The sequence below is a fragment of the Pimephales promelas genome, chromosome 21 (genome assembly GCF_988280905.1).
Source record: "Pimephales promelas chromosome 21, fPimPro1.hap1.1, whole genome shotgun sequence".
Taxonomy (NCBI): domain Eukaryota; kingdom Metazoa; phylum Chordata; class Actinopteri; order Cypriniformes; family Leuciscidae; genus Pimephales; species Pimephales promelas.
Genome location: NC_142789.1, coordinates 26,404,238 through 26,421,981, shown reverse-complemented (window position 1 = coordinate 26,421,981; position 17,744 = coordinate 26,404,238). Strand labels below are relative to the sequence as shown.

At 37.3% G+C, this 17,744-nt stretch overlaps 1 protein-coding gene across 4 annotated transcripts in view; it reads right to left on the bottom strand.

The window, feature by feature from the left end:
• Positions 1-2,504: 2,504 nt before the first annotated feature.
• atp13a3 (ATPase 13A3) overlaps positions 2,505-17,744 on the bottom strand; it is a 44,390-nt gene continuing 29,150 nt past the window's right edge. For 2 of the 4 annotated variants that reach the window (XM_039673358.2, XM_089125295.1), the window contains exons 24-34: positions 17,587-17,666; positions 16,762-16,804; positions 16,555-16,664; positions 14,533-14,629; positions 13,995-14,067; positions 12,558-12,723; positions 12,263-12,435; positions 11,491-11,579; positions 10,979-11,059; positions 8,747-8,839; positions 2,505-5,625 (exon numbers count right to left, since the gene is read on the bottom strand). In XM_039673358.2, coding sequence (XP_039529292.2) covers positions 5,425-5,625; positions 8,747-8,839; positions 10,979-11,059; positions 11,491-11,579; positions 12,263-12,435; positions 12,558-12,723; positions 13,995-14,067; positions 14,533-14,629; positions 16,555-16,664; positions 16,762-16,804; positions 17,587-17,666 — 1,206 coding nt within the window. In that variant the 3' untranslated portion in view covers positions 2,505-5,424. The other 2 variants (XM_039673359.2, XM_039673360.2) reach the window with 2 other exon arrangements.

Sequence of the window (17,744 nt, the reverse complement as noted above, 5' to 3'; positions counted from 1 at the left end):
TTTATATAAAAAATAAATAATAGAATTCCATTGGGGGAAAAATGGTCATATATGGAAGAAAACTCCAAAAGATTAGTCTTGGAGGGTTTGATTAAGGATAAAAATAATAATAAATGAAAACCTGTCAAAGCTGCCAAAACCCATATGTGGATGTTGACCATTTAATGTGTTGTCCAGGCTACGTTTGGCCATTTAATGGAGTCTTGAAAAATGAGGATTATTTAAATGTTCTGCAATTTGATGATGTGCTTGTTTGTCTCATGTCCAAAGGGTAAATGCATTTTTTTTTTACTTTAGCTTCTACTGTAGGACTACCATATATGTTTATGGACTGGTAAATATTTACAAGTCCGTATGTTATTACCCTCTTAAAGTTTAACAGGAACAGCCAATAGCATTTCACGATGGTCAGGGGGCACGTCACGCCAAGGTCTTGTTGGTTTAACTGTGTAGAAACTAACATAGATGAAAACGTCACAAGCACAATATCAAAATGAAGAACATTTAGGCTCCGTTTACACAAAGTGAAAATAGGTTTGCCTTCATAACTATGCCAAACCCGTCCATAGGTTTGGCATAGTTATGGTGGCGCTTATGCAGGTGTGTCTGCGCATGACGCTATTATTGAACTGTGGGGGCCATTTTAGTACAGTGAACTCATTGTCATGTTCAAGAAACCAATTTGAAATGATTCAAGCTTTGTGACATGATGCATTATCCTGCTGGAAGTAGCCATTAGAGGACGGGTACATGGTGGCCTATTGTGAGGATGGGTACATGGTGGCCCCAAGCCTATGTGTGTTGTAAATGGTGTCTAGGGGATGCGGAGGTGCACGCGCTGCACCTTTGGGCTCATGTGGACGCGTCAAGTAGCCTATAAACAAGGCTTTATGCTTTAACAGCTCATATTAGCCAGCTAAACTTTTAATACCCTGTTAGAAAAAAATTATAGAGTTGCATAGTTTCATGTGGTTCTTCTCCCTCGCTGTATTATGGGTTTGCTATGTGGGGAGAAATGTGCTGGTTACATTTGTGAGACAATCAGCTGATTACTATTATTATATGATATATTAAGACCCTTCTTCCTCACCTGACTACGGCTTTGTAAACTTTATCCACGATGTGGTTTATAATGGACTATGGTACAGAAACAGTGACGTACACACTTTTGGCTTACTCTGGCTATCCTCTGCTGTCTCCGACGGCGATAAGTTTGTCCCGTTTTAGCCACCGTAGCTTCTACGAAAGGGAGGGGTGCAAAACTCGCAACCGAACCTCGCAATCGCTAAAAATCACACAATGCAGCTGTAAATCTAAAAGATGCTAACATTGTCTTCAATGGCGTTCAACACATGCCTCTGTTAAAATCTCAGAAAATTAGGTTTAAGATTTCATGACCCTTTAAATGCAACCCTCATTTTCAAGACCCCATTAAATGGTCAAATGTAACGACACCATATTAAAACAAGCGCATTTGGCTTTTGTGTTTGGGTTTCCTTTTCGGCATTTTTACCCATAATTAACTAATTTTCATTAAGCAAGTCTTTCAGGGACTGTAACTATTATAAGAGCTGATTTTTTGTCCTTACCAGCATCAAAACAGTCATCGTTACTTGGAGCCCGACGGCCTGAGCTAAACAAATAACCAAATCGATATCTTACAGACAGAGCTTCAGGTCAAAGGGTGTTATTATTTTCAGTGAATGTAGAAATTTCTATCCAAACACAAGTAAAACACACACCACATGCTCCGACACACACACACAAGCAGGTGTGCCTAAAATGATGTAATTAAGGAAGCATGGTTGAAAACAGTGGACAATCCTAGTAAGGAATGACATAACGTGTGACGTTATTAAAGGATTGCTCACGCTAATTGAAAATGGTGTCCTTTTCTCCATGGTCTGCGGTTTCCAATAAGCTCTGTTCTGCTAAAAGCCAAAAAAGTGAAGAAATTAACATCGCAAACATACCTCATACTCTTAGAGTCATTAATTCAAGATCACTTTCCAAGTTTCCATATTAGATTTAGCTATATTTTTTACTTGCACTATCGTTGGTGTAAGATTTGGTTTCTTTGAAAGAAATTAATATTTTCATTTAGCAAGGACACATAAAATACATCAAAGATTTAGCTACGTTAAAAAAATAGTTATAGCACAATATTTTCAATAAGAAATCAGAAATCGGCATTAATGATTTTTGAAGGATCATATGACACTGACGACTAGAGTAATGACGCTGAAAATTCAGCTTTGTATCACAGGAATCAATTACATTTTATTATATAGAAAATAAGCCAGCTAAACATGCACTGAAATCTAAACCACCCCATTTAACATGCTGATAGATACAATTTTCTGTTTCTGGCATTTATTGCGGGGGAAGAAAAAAAAGCAAATACTTATTAAAGCAAATAAAATAAAAAATAAATTATACTTGCATATTAAAATATAAAACGTGGCGTGAGAATGTCGAATATCTACTGAACACTGACCCACGTGACTTTTTCCATATGTATTTATTCAGCATTAATCATTACAAATACACACATTTCCCTGAGGAAATTACCACTTCAGCCTTAACAGAACCAGTGGCTGAACTTTTGCTCATGTTTGATAACACCTTCGTTCTCAAAAAAAAAAAAAAAAAAAAATAGAATAGGACATACGGTACAAAATTATGCAAAAGCAAAGCAAGAAGTAACTGTGTATTGAATGACCTCCAGAAATCAAACACTTTTCTTTCCTGTGCGTTTGCATCCTAGGACACTGCAGATATGACAAAGATGACATGAACATGGCCCCAGTTTAGAAAAACAATTTTTTTAGCACATACATGATTGCTATGGAACTTAAAGGGATAGTTCATCCCAAAAATAAAAGATCTGTCATAATTTACTCAACCAAGTTGCTGGTGTCCATTAACTTCCATTGTAAGTCAATGGGGACCAGAACCTGTTTGGTTATCCACATTCTTCAAAACATCCTCGTTTGTGTTCAGCAGGACATACTATTTTATCATAAAAGTTTCTATGACATAATTTTTGGATGAACCATCCCTTTCAGTGTTCATCTGCAGGTGTAAAAGTGAACAAAACCAACAAAAATGTGCTGTGCATAAGGTGCAGGTTTGTTATTGTGATGATGATCTCAAAGTCCTGGCAGCAACCTACTGCCTCCTAGAGGAAGAAAAACTGATTGCGACACCACACAGTTCAGATCAAGACAAACTAAACAATAATAAAAAAAAAAACTTCAGAATAATTCAATAATTTCAATAATTAAAAAAAAAGAAAATAATTTAACATTACCCAATCCCAAAAGCATTGCATTCACATTTGTTAAGGACATACATGTAAAAAATAATAATAGTAAGCATGTCTGTTTAACTATCCCGTCTCAGTAGATGGTGCGAGTAGATGCTTTGAGATGTTGTTTTTACAACATATACATCATATAATTCATCGTGTCACCCAGGTCAATAACAGCAAGGTGATTTGTTGTTGCCTCGCTCAAGGAATGCCCAGCAAACACGCGTTTATGATATTAACACACACAAATACGACATTGGAACGGTTGAAAAGAACACATTGCAAATATGGCAGATGATCAATACCATTTCAAACATCAAACAGTACCAATAAACAGTATTGCAGAAACGGAGCAATAACAAGACAGACAGATTCAGCCCTTTTTCAGATTAAACTGAATTAAAGATGCCCCATATACAGCAAAACAAATCAACATGAACTTGAAAACCAAATAATAAATAAGTGCAAACATGTAGGACAATCCGTGATTAGATTGGTGGATTACTGTTTGAACTTCAATGTTTGCGCATCATTTCATGCCAAGGTTCATGTAAAACATGTCAATCTTTAATATGTTCACAAATTCTGTTACCTCACATATTACTTATAAAATTATGTGCTGTCCAAAAGACATGGAATTGATAGTTTCCATTTTTAATAGTACATATAACTATTAATGAATCGTTTCCCATTTGATACTTTTTTGATAACACGAAGAGTTGCCGGGGAAAACAACAACAACAAAAAAAAAACATAAAAAGGCATGGAACTTACCTCAGTGAAATGACTGACCAAAACTCTCCCAAAATACACTATTAATGGCTTGGGTTTTCAGATGAGCAACAATACACACTGTCAGTGTAATGAAAAACAACGGTGATCACCTGATATTGCTTAGTGGTTCTTTTCAAGAACGCCACTTGTAAAATTATTTTATGAAAAACATGTTTTTGTTTTTTCAAACAAATACCAAACGATGTTTAATGCATCGTATAAATTATGCAAATACATCACATCTGGAAAGGGGGGAGGGATCATCTGCAACAGATTTCGAACCTTCCAATGATCACTTAGGACGAAAAATGTTTTGTTTCCCAGATTAGCAGCAAAACCATTAATAACTCATGCACGAGTAATACTGTTAACTGGCCAATTGAGAATGATTTGATTTGGATATACACGACTTAAAGGACTCCAGTTTAAAACTATCACTTGTACTTTTTCCTAATGTGCCCTATGTTTCTCGATGTACACCTAAGCCCCTTCCCTTTCATGACTTGACTTCAGACACCGTTTTCGACAAAACCGGTAAAAAGTTTCAGGTTGGTTCCAATCAAAACCAAAATCGCAAATGCTGCGCCAGGAAAAGTGAACAAAACACAAACTTTTACAAATTTGGCCTTCCACAAGCGAATCCCACCTCGATTCTTCCATGGGAAGAGATATGAAAAGTAAAGATCAAGTATAATTATATATCTACGTCGATATATAGATTTTTTTAAACGAGCTGGCTGAAAACGAAGCTGGATCTTGGATTCTGTGAGCCACTGGAGTTTGGTTTGTTCCCGCATGCAGCAACGGTTTCCAAAGCGTTAGCATGCAGCCCCTGCCGCAGAGCCTGTAGAGATGATGCACTACAGACTACAGTAACAGGACCATGCTTGAAATCCACCAATGAGCCTCCTTGATCTCTGTCGGAGAGCCACCAGGACCATGGTGTCTGAAATCATGGAGAAGGTGATCTAAAGAGACACATTTGGTAATGAGTTCAATGACTTTGCGGTCTACATGTCTTAAGGGGATATCGGTGACGTGCTGAGAAACAGCACGCCTGAGTGGGCGGGGCTTACACAGTTCCCAGCCTGTGAACCCCGCCCATTAAAAAAAATATAATAATCTTGTGCAGCAGAAACAAACAAAAAAAAACTCAAATGGGAGAACAGAACCTCGAAATATCTTCGAGTGTTATTAAAAACTCTCCGTTGCAGGATTTTGTTTTTGGTGTCTTTTTTTTTTCGTATCGGTTTGAACAAAATCGTTAAATTTGACAGCGTTTCGGGAACTCCCTGGTGGTTTGGATGTGCAATACGGAGTGTGAGCGAGTGGAAATGCTAGGAAACAGCCTCGATCTGGTAGCAGTCGTCGTCCGGATGAGGGTCGGGTTTGGCTTCAGTGGTGCTCTTGGGTTTGGGAGGCCAGTCGGGATCCACGCTCAGCTCTTGGGCCAGGTGCATGTACCGAGCCTTGGGCACTTTTCTCCGTCGGCAGAACAGCCAGGAGAGGCATTTACTTCCAAACAGCTCTATTCCTTCCTACATACACACACACACACATCGGCCAGAGAGGAACACAGGGGAAGGTTTTATCCTTTTCTTCAAAAGACTTCAAAAGAGAATTCAAACCTGTAATGGAATCGCTGTAAACTACAACAAAATGAAATGTGATATTCATATTCATCTGCAGAAACATGGTCAGAGCCTTTGGTCTGTCTGGAGAGTATGTCATGCCTCTGAGCACATGCAAGGGTAATGAATTTGTATTCTTATCCAAATTAATACCAACATTTCAATGAAATATACACTCACCTAAAGAATTATTATTAGGAACACCTGTTCAATTTCTCAATGCAATTATCTAATCAACCAATCACAAGGCAGTTGCTTCAATGCATTTAGGGGTGTGGTCCTGGTCATGACAATCTCTTGAACTCCAAACTGAATGTCAGAATGGGTGATTTAAGCAATTTTGAGCGTGGCATGTTTGTCGGTGCTGAGTATTTCACAATCTGCTCAGTTACTGGGATTTTCACACACAACCATTTCTAGGGTTTACAAAGAATGGTGTGAAAAGGGAAAAACATCCAGTATGCGGCAGTCCTGTGGACGAAAATGCCTTGTTGATGCTAGAGGTCAGAGGAGAATGGGCCGACTGATTCAAGCTGATGGTCAAGCTGACTTTTGACTGAAATAACCACTCGTTACAATTGATGTATTCAGCAAAGCATCTGTGAAGCCACAACACACACAACCTTGAGGCGGATGGGCAACAACAGCAGAAGACCCCACCGGGTACCACTCATCTCCACTACAAATAGGAAAAAGAGGCGACAATTTGCAAGAGCTCACCAAAATTGGACAGTTGAAGACTGGAAAAATGTTGCCTGGTCTGATGAGTCTCGATTTCTGTTGGTAGAGTCCGAATTTGGCGTAAACAGAATGAGAACATGGATCCATCATGCCTTGTTACCACTGTGCAGGCTGGTGGTGGTGGTGTAATGGTGTGGGGGATGTTTTCTTGGCACACTTTAGGCCCCTTCGTGCCAATTGGGCATCGTTTAAATGCCAGGGCCTACCTAAGCATTGTTTCTGACCATGTCCATCCCTTTATGGCCACCATGTACCCATCCTCTGATGGCTACTTCCAGCAGGATAATGCACCATGTCACAAAGCTTGAATCATTTCAAATTTGTTTCTTGAACAATGAGTTCGCTGTACTAAAATGGCCCCCACAGTCACCAGATCTCAACCCAATTGAGCATCTTTGGGATGTGGTGGAACGGGATGTGCATCCCACAAATCTCCATCAACTGCAAGATGCTGTCCTATCAATATGGGCCAACATTTCTAAAGAATGCTTTCAGCACATTGTTGAATCAATGCCATGTAGAATTAAGGCAGTTCTGAAGGCGAAAGGGGGCCGAACACAGTATTAGTGTGGTGTTCCTAATAATACTTTAGGTGAGTGTATTTTTATGCTTTAGCTAAGCTCAAATGGTATTAAAGAGAATGTTCCGGGTTCAAATCCATGGCATGCTTTCAGTTACCACAGAAAATAACTTTGACTTGTCATCAATGTAATGTACTTTCAATGCAAAATACAAATACTAAGTATATGGGGAAGGATACTGCGTGTAGAAGCATTAAAATAAGTGCTTTAACAAAAATATGAGTGTATAGCATTTCACCTTCAAAACCCTTCTGAAGGATTGCTTCACAGACTTACTATAGACGACAATATTTGCTTGTTTTAATAATCTAAGGGCTCAAAATTATTATTATTTTTTTTAATTGAAGGCAAGCCACAGATACTGTCTATAAAGCTTCCTTTTAAACCCGGGACACTCCTTTAAAAGAATATTCCAGGTTATTTGCAATCTTTTATTAAATATTCATACAATTTATTGACGAGCTAAAAAAAGTAAACCCTGATTAATTTCTCAGTATCAGTGTTATTATTCTTAAAGGGATACCCACTTTTTTTTTTTTTTGGAAATAGGCTCATTTTACAACTCCCCCAGAGTTAAACAGTTGGGTTTTTACCATTTTCTAATTCATTCAGCCGATTTTCTGATATTTAGAAGTATCCCTTTAACTAAAACTATTTTAAAAATTAACTGTGTTCAGTAACTGAAATGAAGCTGAATTTTTTTATTAATGAAAAACGTCAACTAAAATTATGTGTAAAGTATGTAATACTAAAATGACACTACTCCATGTCTGCATGAGTACATCAAACAAAATGGTAACTTGAAGTTCATCCACCAACAAAAATAGTCTCAATTTAAAAGGATGACTCAAGAATAAATGATTTGTCTGTGATCAGACAGCAGGCCACAGACTAGTTCTGAACCCAGAGCATTCATTTAAAGGAATATTCTCAGTTATTTACACTTTAAACAGGACATATTATGCCCCTTTTTACAAGATGTAATGCAAGTTTCAGGTGTCCCCATAACGAGTCGGAAGTTTCAGCTCAAAATACCCAAAGAAAAGTATTAATTTCTTTAAAAAAAAAAAAACATCTTACTCACCCTAAACTTTTGAACAGTAGTGTAGGCTAAAAGAAGTAAACCTGGTTGTTTTAATTAACATAGCACTGCTAACTATAAATTAGCTAAGCGAGACCAGAAGTAGCAATAACTGTCCCGACTTTCCAGTTGCAAACAACCCAGAATATTCCTTTAACCAAACCAGATGCTTTATAAACACACAACACACAACATATCAGAACTTTAGTGCAAGTTTCGCAATTCATTATGTTAGACGTTAAATATTGCTCTGTTTGGCACATACCTGCACCGTCATTCCAAACACGGTTGAAAAAGACGCATAGCTTAACACACGTATGCAGTAATTGCCACTACAGGAGGAGCATTAGAGGAAAATGGGGGGAGGGGGAGGAGGGGAAATCGTAAGCCCCCGGAGCATGACAAAACAAGAGTCCCCACAGGGGGCACTAGAGAGCGTTCAGAAAAAAATCATGTTGGCGCATGCAAGGCCAAACGTTAAAACAGGGTGTTGAGTGAGAGGGAAAGAGAGAGGTTGAGAAAGAGAGAGAGAGAGAGGGAAAAGAGTGAGAGTGGGAAATAGGGCGGAGTGGACACCAGGAAGTGAAAAGGCAACGGTGAACATAAGTTTCAGATTTTTCCCAACCTGTGGTGTCGGGCCTGCAGGGGAGACGCCATAGCTTCCCTGCTTGTCTCTGCTGAACACATGCTTCCATAAGATGACGTCAAGCACGACGGTCTAAAGAATATCGCAGTAGGGCGGAAAGAATGAAGAGAGCTACGGATCACATGGCTAGCAAAAGATTTATGGTCATCAATTTTTTTTTTTTTTTTTTTGCTTTTTCCTTGTCAAGAGCAAAACTAAATACATTTCTTCTTGATTTTTTTGGATTGTGTGTTAGTTAAAGAGAAATAGAGGGATGCAAGAGAATTATTTTATTCTGCCCTAAAAATAATCAGTTTATTGGCAATGAACATCCAACGAGATCACAGAATCGGGTCCCACTGATTGGTTGCTGGAGTCTAGTGTTCTATGATTGACAGGTGAGAGAGAACGGCTGAGGAAGAGCGTGACCTGTAGTCCGCACCAGGAAGACGGCGGGATCTAGAGGCGAAGCAAACAGCCGCTATATGCCACTATATGAGCTATATGCCGCTATATGAGTAATAGTAATTTGACCTTTCCTTTGGGATTCAGAGGCAGGAGCTGCTGATGGAATCAGACAATTAATGGCCTGGCTGGCTGTATAGCTCAAAATATAACTTCTGTTTCCTTATCCTGTGAATCAGCCTCAGCAGAGCAGATACGATTTACTTGTCTAGGGATGGGAATCACTCCAATTCATTAATGATTCTTTTAGTGCTATATATGAGCAATTTTATTTTTTTGTAATTTATTTAATAACTTGAAATTCTTATTCATCAAATTAACTGCAACTTGTCCCAAATACTTCATGATCAAGCTATTTTTTTTTTTGGCTCAATATTCATTGAAAAGAACTGATGTTTTTAAAGAGTAATTTGTTGTTACTATAGAAAAAATTAAATACTGCCCTGCCCCCCAAAAAGTTGGATTTAAATAGGAAAATTCTTAAAGGAGTAGATCACACTTAAAAAAATGTTGCTGATAATTTACTCACCCCCATGTCATCCAAGATGCACGTTCGTGACTCTCCTGTTCGAACTCATTCATCAAAAACTCATTTTGACGAATGAGTTTGAACAGGAGAGTCACGAACACGCATCACATAACAGAGCAAGGCGGCCATTTGAGCTTATAAAACTTAAACTATGTTATTTTTCTTTAAATGAGCGATCGTTTCGCTTGATAAGACCCTTATTCATCGTCTGGAATCATTTAAAGCCCTTTGAACAGTTTGCAGTTTGCACTCAAACTGTCTTTTGGACCTTGAACCGTTTGGTTCCCATTGAAGTCCATTATATGAAAAACCTTAATTTCTTTTCGACTGAAGAAAGAAAGACGTGGAAATCTTGGATGACATAGGGGTGAGTAAATTATCAGCAAAAGTTTTTTTAAAAGTGAACTACTCCTTTAAGAGTCTATGGCTGGATCATTATTGTGGTGATTATCATGTTTCTAGCATGTTATATGTTTGGCAACAGTTCTTCTAATCTTAATTGATGGAGTGTGTAGCTTTTCATTTCTTGAACAACCATGTAGGAAGAAACATCACGGCCATATTTCAGGATGACAATATCACGATTAATCAGGCTCAAATTGTAAAAGAATGGCTGGGAGGAGCATGAAGAATCATTTTCACACATGAATCGGCAACTCTGCTTACATTTACCACACATTTATTGAAATTATTTGTGATGTGCTGGAGGAGACTTTACAAAGCGCTGGACTCATGCATTGCATTCTTGTTCAAGAAATGAAAAGCTACACACTCCATCAATTAAGGTTACCAAACATGCTAGAAACATAATACTCACTGCAATAATGATCCAATCATAGACTCTTAAAGCATTGCCTATTTAAATTCAAACAGCGACTTTTTTCTTTTGGACGGGCAGTGTTTATTTATATATAAGAACTTGTATTTACATGTATATATAGTACTTGAACTAAAGCATTTTTCCATGGTTAATAAAAACAGAACCAGTTCTGAAGAACCAGCTATTGATTCCCAACCCTATTTTTGTCTTTTTTATTAGCAGTGTACAGTATATACCATCAAGTACAATTGAGGGTTTTAATTGGGTTACAAGAAGAGCAGTGTGTTATTGACCCTGGCTGAAGAGTCAACTCCATCTTGCCTAAATACTGTATATGAACTAGCAATAGAATTACATTGAAATGCAATTTTTTTTCATATGTAAATATCCACAACAATTAATGTGGGAGATGACTTACCTCGATGAACACACTCACTAAGGTGTTGCCCAGCACAATAAGCACCATAGCCACACGCCAGCTCAAAGGAACACACACGAGCTGAGGAGAATGGACACAATTTCTTAAAACATGCAGTAAGATCAGTAAAAATGTATTTTGAAAGAAATGAATACAGTACTTTTATTCAGGAAAGGGGTATTCAATTGATCCAATGAAACATTAAAGACATTTATAATCTTACAAAATATTTCCATTTCAAATAAATGCATGGTTTTCACAAATATTATGAAGCAGCACAAGTGTCTTCAACATTGATGATAATAAAAAAAATGTTTCCTGAGCAGCAAATCGGCATATTTGAATGATTTCTAAAGGATCATGTGACACTGAAGACTGGAGTAATGAATAACGCTTCAATAAATCACATTTTAAAATATATTAAAACGACTGAATTGTGAAAGGTATTGAAATAATTGAACAAACAATAGGACATATATTATCTAAACGAATCAATTTAGAAACAACCATACCTCCAAAAATTCATAGATTCCGGAGATTGGGACAAACATGATGAAAAACAGGAAAATGGTGAGAATTAAAGCAGAAAGAACAAACGGCCCTAAAAGAAACAAAACAGACAACCAGAAACACAGTCAATGAAAACCTTTCCCCTGTCAAATCAATTCAGATTATATATTACAATGATTTCACTCTTTCTTTCTTTTTATTTTAGACATCCCAATTGGAAATTTTCAAAATGTACTCAAACTTCTTGCATAAAATGGGGCGAAAAAGAATATAAAAACCATGCAATTATAAATGATATCATAAAACATGATTCATGCCATATGATTTGTCTGTTACAGCCCACTGTAAATGCATTAAAGGAGCCGTTTGTAAGATTGTGGCCAAAACTGGTACTGCAATCACTTTCAAATTACTGTAAAGCGGTGTATACCCTCCCCTCCCCCCTGACTCGAGGTTGCCAGATAGGCTGCGGAATCCAACAGTTAGTAATCCGACACATTTGTATCTTCAGCTGTGGTAACTAGAGAAGAACTGGCAACCCGAACGCTGCAACACTACTGACTTCGTGATTGGTAGATCGGTGGAGGGTGGAGCATCACACCAAAACACAACATGGCAACATCAACACCAGTCGAGGGCTGCAACTTCACTTTTTAAATGATAATATCCTTTCTGGACTACTAAGTATTTGAAATGAACATGATTTCTTTTATGATTATTTGAAATACATTTCTTACATACAGCTCCTTTAAGTTGAAAAAGGTTCATCCTTACAGTTCTTGTAGCTGGGCTGTCGGAAAGGTTTTCCTTTGGAGAAAACAACGGCCACAATGAGGTACTGAAACGAGGAGACGAAGAAGAGTGTGGTATTCACATCGTTCTGGATTTGTACTTCTTTGGTCTCGGAGGAGTTATCCATGTGATGAGGAGCAGAGCAGTTGTAGAAACTGTACATTACAGAACAAAACGATGAACTCGAGCAGCAGTGAGATTATTAGATTGTTTTTAATGCAACTACAGTATAAGGTTAGGGCACAAAAAAAATCAGTTGTTTCGCAACTGTACTCACTCTGGCTTGGAGTACCAGTCTAATTTTTGGATCAAGAGAAAGCCCATGATCTGGAAACCCAGGCAAATGAGAATCTGGGTCAGAACTGAGAAGAGGAGAGGAATTGAGACGAGACCAGAGGGAGGTCTTCGGGCGACGAGCTCCTTCCATGCGGAGTTCAAACTCACTAAGAGTGGGTAGGGGAAGCGAAAAAGAGATCAATTACAGCAAAAAGAAACAATAATGTGCTTCCTATCAGTGGTGGACAGTAATTAAGAAATTTTACTTAGTCACTAAGGCTGGGTATTGAAACAAATTTTACAATTCGATTCGATTTCGGTTCACAAGCTTGCAATTCGATTCGATTACGATTCGATTCAATATTGATTATTTTGGTTACAATCAGTTACAATAAATGGCAATTTTTCTCAATTTTTTGAATCAAATCTATTAACTAATGCTGTAAACTATGTGAGTCTAGTTGTAGCCTACTAGGCTTCATTACCCTAATATGAAGGTAATAATTAACGGTTTTATAGCTATACAAACACTTAAATTATAATTTTATTTATTTTTATAATAAGAAGATTATATGAAATATAAACATTTAAATGGTGGCTGCCAGATTTATTCAAATATGCATTCAATATTGAAGAACATTAAGCTTATAATGCATATGTAATATAGTGTATATATTTAGCAAAATGCTCCTCTCTGGAGTTATTTTTTTCTAGCTGACTAACGAGTTTATGTGGTTTTTCTGAGGTAATGACGATACATGACATTGATTACAAGCGGTTTAACTGACGTCTTTCCACGGTTGAAACGCTGATTGAGCGAATCAATGTGACATGATACGGATTTCGATAAGTTGTACTCTATCTTTTAACACACTTTCAGATGCTCGTTCATGTTTATTTGGCGCTGTGACTGGTATTATTAACCCGGAAGAGAGATCAGCGCTGCTGCTTCTCTTGAGCTGCGCCACAGCGATCTCACGCCACAGCGCCAAAACGTTATTTATATTTTTGAATTTCTAAAAAAAATGGACGTAATTTGAAAATTGAGACTTTGTTTCATATCAATAGTAACAAAGGACAAACATTATTGCGATTTTTTGGATGCGCGTAGGCCGCGATACAATGATCCATTCATTCAAATGAAACAGGATGACTAATCGATTCTTGAGATTTAAGAATCGATATCGGTTCGTAAAAATGAGAATCGATTAATATCTAAAAATCGATATTTATTACCCAGCCCTATTAGTCACTTTACTCAAATACATTTTTCAAAAATCTTTTCAAGAATAATTTCTTTAATTTTTTTACAAATAATTTTTCACATCACAAAATGCTTCTTGTTTATTTCAAAGAATAAATATTTTTTTTTCATAAAAACTAAAAAGATAGAACAGGCTAATACAACAGGCAATGCTAAGATCAAGATGATACTCACTGGTGAAGACAATAAGAAGAATGATGGCTATGTCGATGAAGAGAAACTGGAAGTCGCCCAGGTTACTGCCAATCTGAAACGCATTATTAATGGATCAGGGTCGTATAAGCAATCTCAGCGAGAACTAATGTTCTTTGGTTACTCACAATCTGTCTTCAAGCACAGAAACCCAAGTAAAAGGCTGCGTCCGAAATCGCATATTCTCTTGAGTAGGTACTAATTTTAACAAGTATTTACTTCAGAACCTCTAAAAAAGTATGTTCTATAGTATGACTGTAATCTGGACGTACTACGTTCGCCATGTTGTCACTGTCATGTGACCAACCAGCATCAGTAGCGTCACTTCACTGCCATTCATAAATCCTCTCCTGTGGCCTCATGGGATAAAATCTCGCCGGAAGTAGTATATCATCCGGGTATATTTGCCTACTCGAGTACTATATAGTAGGGAAGTATGCGATTTCGGATGCAGTCAAAAATGTATATTAACTACAGATCCGTCAATTGTAGTGGTTGAACTCATGATAGGGGAACTTACGGAGTAGAGAAGGGCGACACTGAGGCACTGAATAATACTGTATAGAGCCATGAACTTAAACACACAGAAGGAGGTGATGAGAGCCGCTCGTCCCTCCCTGTGGAGAAACAACAAGTGAGACTTTGCAAACAAGACATTGGGTAAAACGGTCTACAATGTTGAAGGCCAAAACAGGCACCCTCATCAACTCACTGTGGTTCATGAAATGATTTCTGAGAAATGCTGTTGGAAATCGAAATCAACCAAACAAACAAACAGTTTTGTAAACATTTGATAGATTTCTGGTCTGTGTGTTGCTGAAAAATAAGTGTACTGGTTGTGTAAATAGGAGAAAAACAAAGTGGATTGGACCAACGCACTGACCACAAAACACTCTTTAAGCCAATCAGAAGTAGGGGGCGTATCCACACATAATGGGGGAGAAAAGAGTAAGCAAGAAGGGCATTTGCAAAAAGACTGTAGAGAGAGGGATGGCTGAGATATTATTACCGAAGAGGAAATATTATTGGAAAAAGAAGGGTTATTTAGCAGGCAAGAGCTACCTACGGCTCGCGTTAATATTAGAAAAGCTTTCCAGCGCTGGAGAAACAAAAGAGAGCCTCTCAGGTTACTTTATTTCTGCTCAATATATGTGAGTAGCTTTGTTTTTTTTTGCTGTTTCAGAAAACCAAGATATGCTGTATGCCTTATTTGCACGAGCTGACTCTGAGGCGCCAGCTAGCCGTTGCCGGTGTTTCTTATTTTTGGGGCGGAGCAATGTAGGGAGAGGGTGTTTCATTCAGATAGGGGTGTGTTTGTTTGGATGTCGCTTTCAAATATCAACAGTGTTTCTCAGAAATCACTAACATCACCTTTAAGACAAACTTATTAAAAAGTTAAAATCAAACCCAAAAGAGTCATTTTATATATAGTCTTTTTCTAGCTATTAGAATTAAACAGGCTGTGTTTTCCTAAGCCTGTTCTCCATCTTCCTTATGAATTTAGCGGAAAAAAATAAATAAAATAAAAAATAGAAATTGAAAATTGCGATTGGGATTAAAAACGACTAAAGAAAGCTCTAGGTTTGCTGTGCTTGTTTGTAGGGTCAGCACAATTTAGCCAAAAAAATGTATTGTAATATTACCATTGCAATAATAAAGAATCCAGGGAAAATAACATTTTACAACACAACTGTATAAGTATGGCTATTTTAGTTTCAGAAAGCCCTTATTTTTTGTCTTTATAAGCACTTCAAGTTCTCACTAAGACCCAAACTCAACACTAGAGCCAGACCGATATTATCGGCCGATTTTAGGCATTTTCCAAAATATCGGTATCGGCAGTTGTAATGGTCGATAAATTAATATTTAAAGAATAAAATAAAAACGGACGAAACATGCTTCAATCATTTCTCCTTGGCCTGTTATATTGAAAATGTACGTTTTACAATTTGCAGTATGACGTTATCTATTGCTAAATTATGGCTCATCATAGACTAGCTAACCACAAAGCTAGCTAATGCCACTATCATCAGTGGAAGACCGCTAACGTTAACATTAATGAGCTTGGAAACCACAATGAACTTTTTCTGCCAAAATAAAGTAATGATTACTGTATTTATAACTAGCATATCTCTAGTTACAGTCCCTGCATTGTAAAATGTAAGTTAGACTTGCGAGGAGTGACAGAGAAAAAGTATCAAACGCATCTTGTGCAGAAAAGTTAGCTTTTCTTTTACACGTGTGTGAAATCCAACAGTATTTAATAAAAAAAAAAAAAAAAATATCGGCCGATATATCGGATTTTAAAACCCCCAAATATTTGTATCGGTATCGGCCTTCAAAATCCTTTATCAGTCGGGCTCTAATCAAAGTTATCATCGATGTGTAAATGTGAAAAGTCATGCATTTTTGGGTTTCTGAGGTCAGAAGCCAAATTTCTGTGTTGTAGAACAATGAACTGTTTCAAAAGATACTGAAAGTTATGATTTCTCATTACAGGACAGCGTTAAAACAGAGCCGTGCTGTGGTGCAGTTAGGTGACCTGATCAGATTGGGGACGCAGGTGATGCTGGGAGTTGTGGAGGTGAAGGGAGACGCCACTGAAGCCTCCAGTTCTGACAGGGAGATCCCAGCATGAGCTCTCTTCAGTGCCTGGGTAAGAGACAGACAGACGTCAGCAGCTACACGTGACGCTTTCAGAACACGTGACAGGTGTAAAAGAAAGACACTCCATTCAAAAGTCTCTCACCCCACAGTCGTTCGCTCCATCTCCACACATTCCTACAAAATAGCTGCAGCAGAGAGCAGAAAAAAATTGATTTAGCAAGATTTTTACTTTTTCTCGTTGAGAAAGTGGGCGGTACTTGACAGGGCGGCAAAACTCATTGTCACAATGTTACGGTGTTGTCAAGTCAAATATCAGACTAATCTTGATGATATAGTCTCAAGTTATGGCTCAGGCCCCTCATTCAAGTCTATGTGTATTTTATTTCCAATTTTATCCACTGCCAGGCAAAACTGTAACTTTAATTATTTAGCCAATTAAAGAAAAAGAAACAAACACACAAATACCTTTCAAAATTTGTGGTTAGTAAGTTTGGTCACACTTTATATTAGGGTCCAATTCTCACTATTAAACTTCTAATTACTGCTTATTAATATATATATATATATATATATATATATATATATATAGCAAAGTTTATTTATATATATATATATATATATATATATATGTGTAAGTATGTATATATATATATATATATATATACACACACACATATATATTTGTATAAAATAAAATCTTACAAACCCTCAAACATTATAACAGTAGTGTATGTTCATTATAGATATTTTCATGACTTTTTAAATGTTTTTTTCATTTCAAAGCATGAGAATCACCATTAGAAAATCTGTTTTTCATGACCATCGCAACCCTGCATTTAGGTTGGTCGCACAAAAGGTTCGGGACGAATTACACACTTAACACATGAGGGTGGGGATTTGTGCAAATTAGATATGAATAGATAATGAGCCATCCTGGTGTGTGTGTGTGTGTGTGTGTAATACTCACTCTACACTTTCCAAAGTTTCAACAAGCTGAGTCTTCTGGTCAGGCGCCATCCTTGCAAATACTGTTCCATGAAGCACCAGCTACAACGACACCAACATAGTTATCACATATAATATTACAATATCATATATTATATTATAATAATATTGAAATTAAAT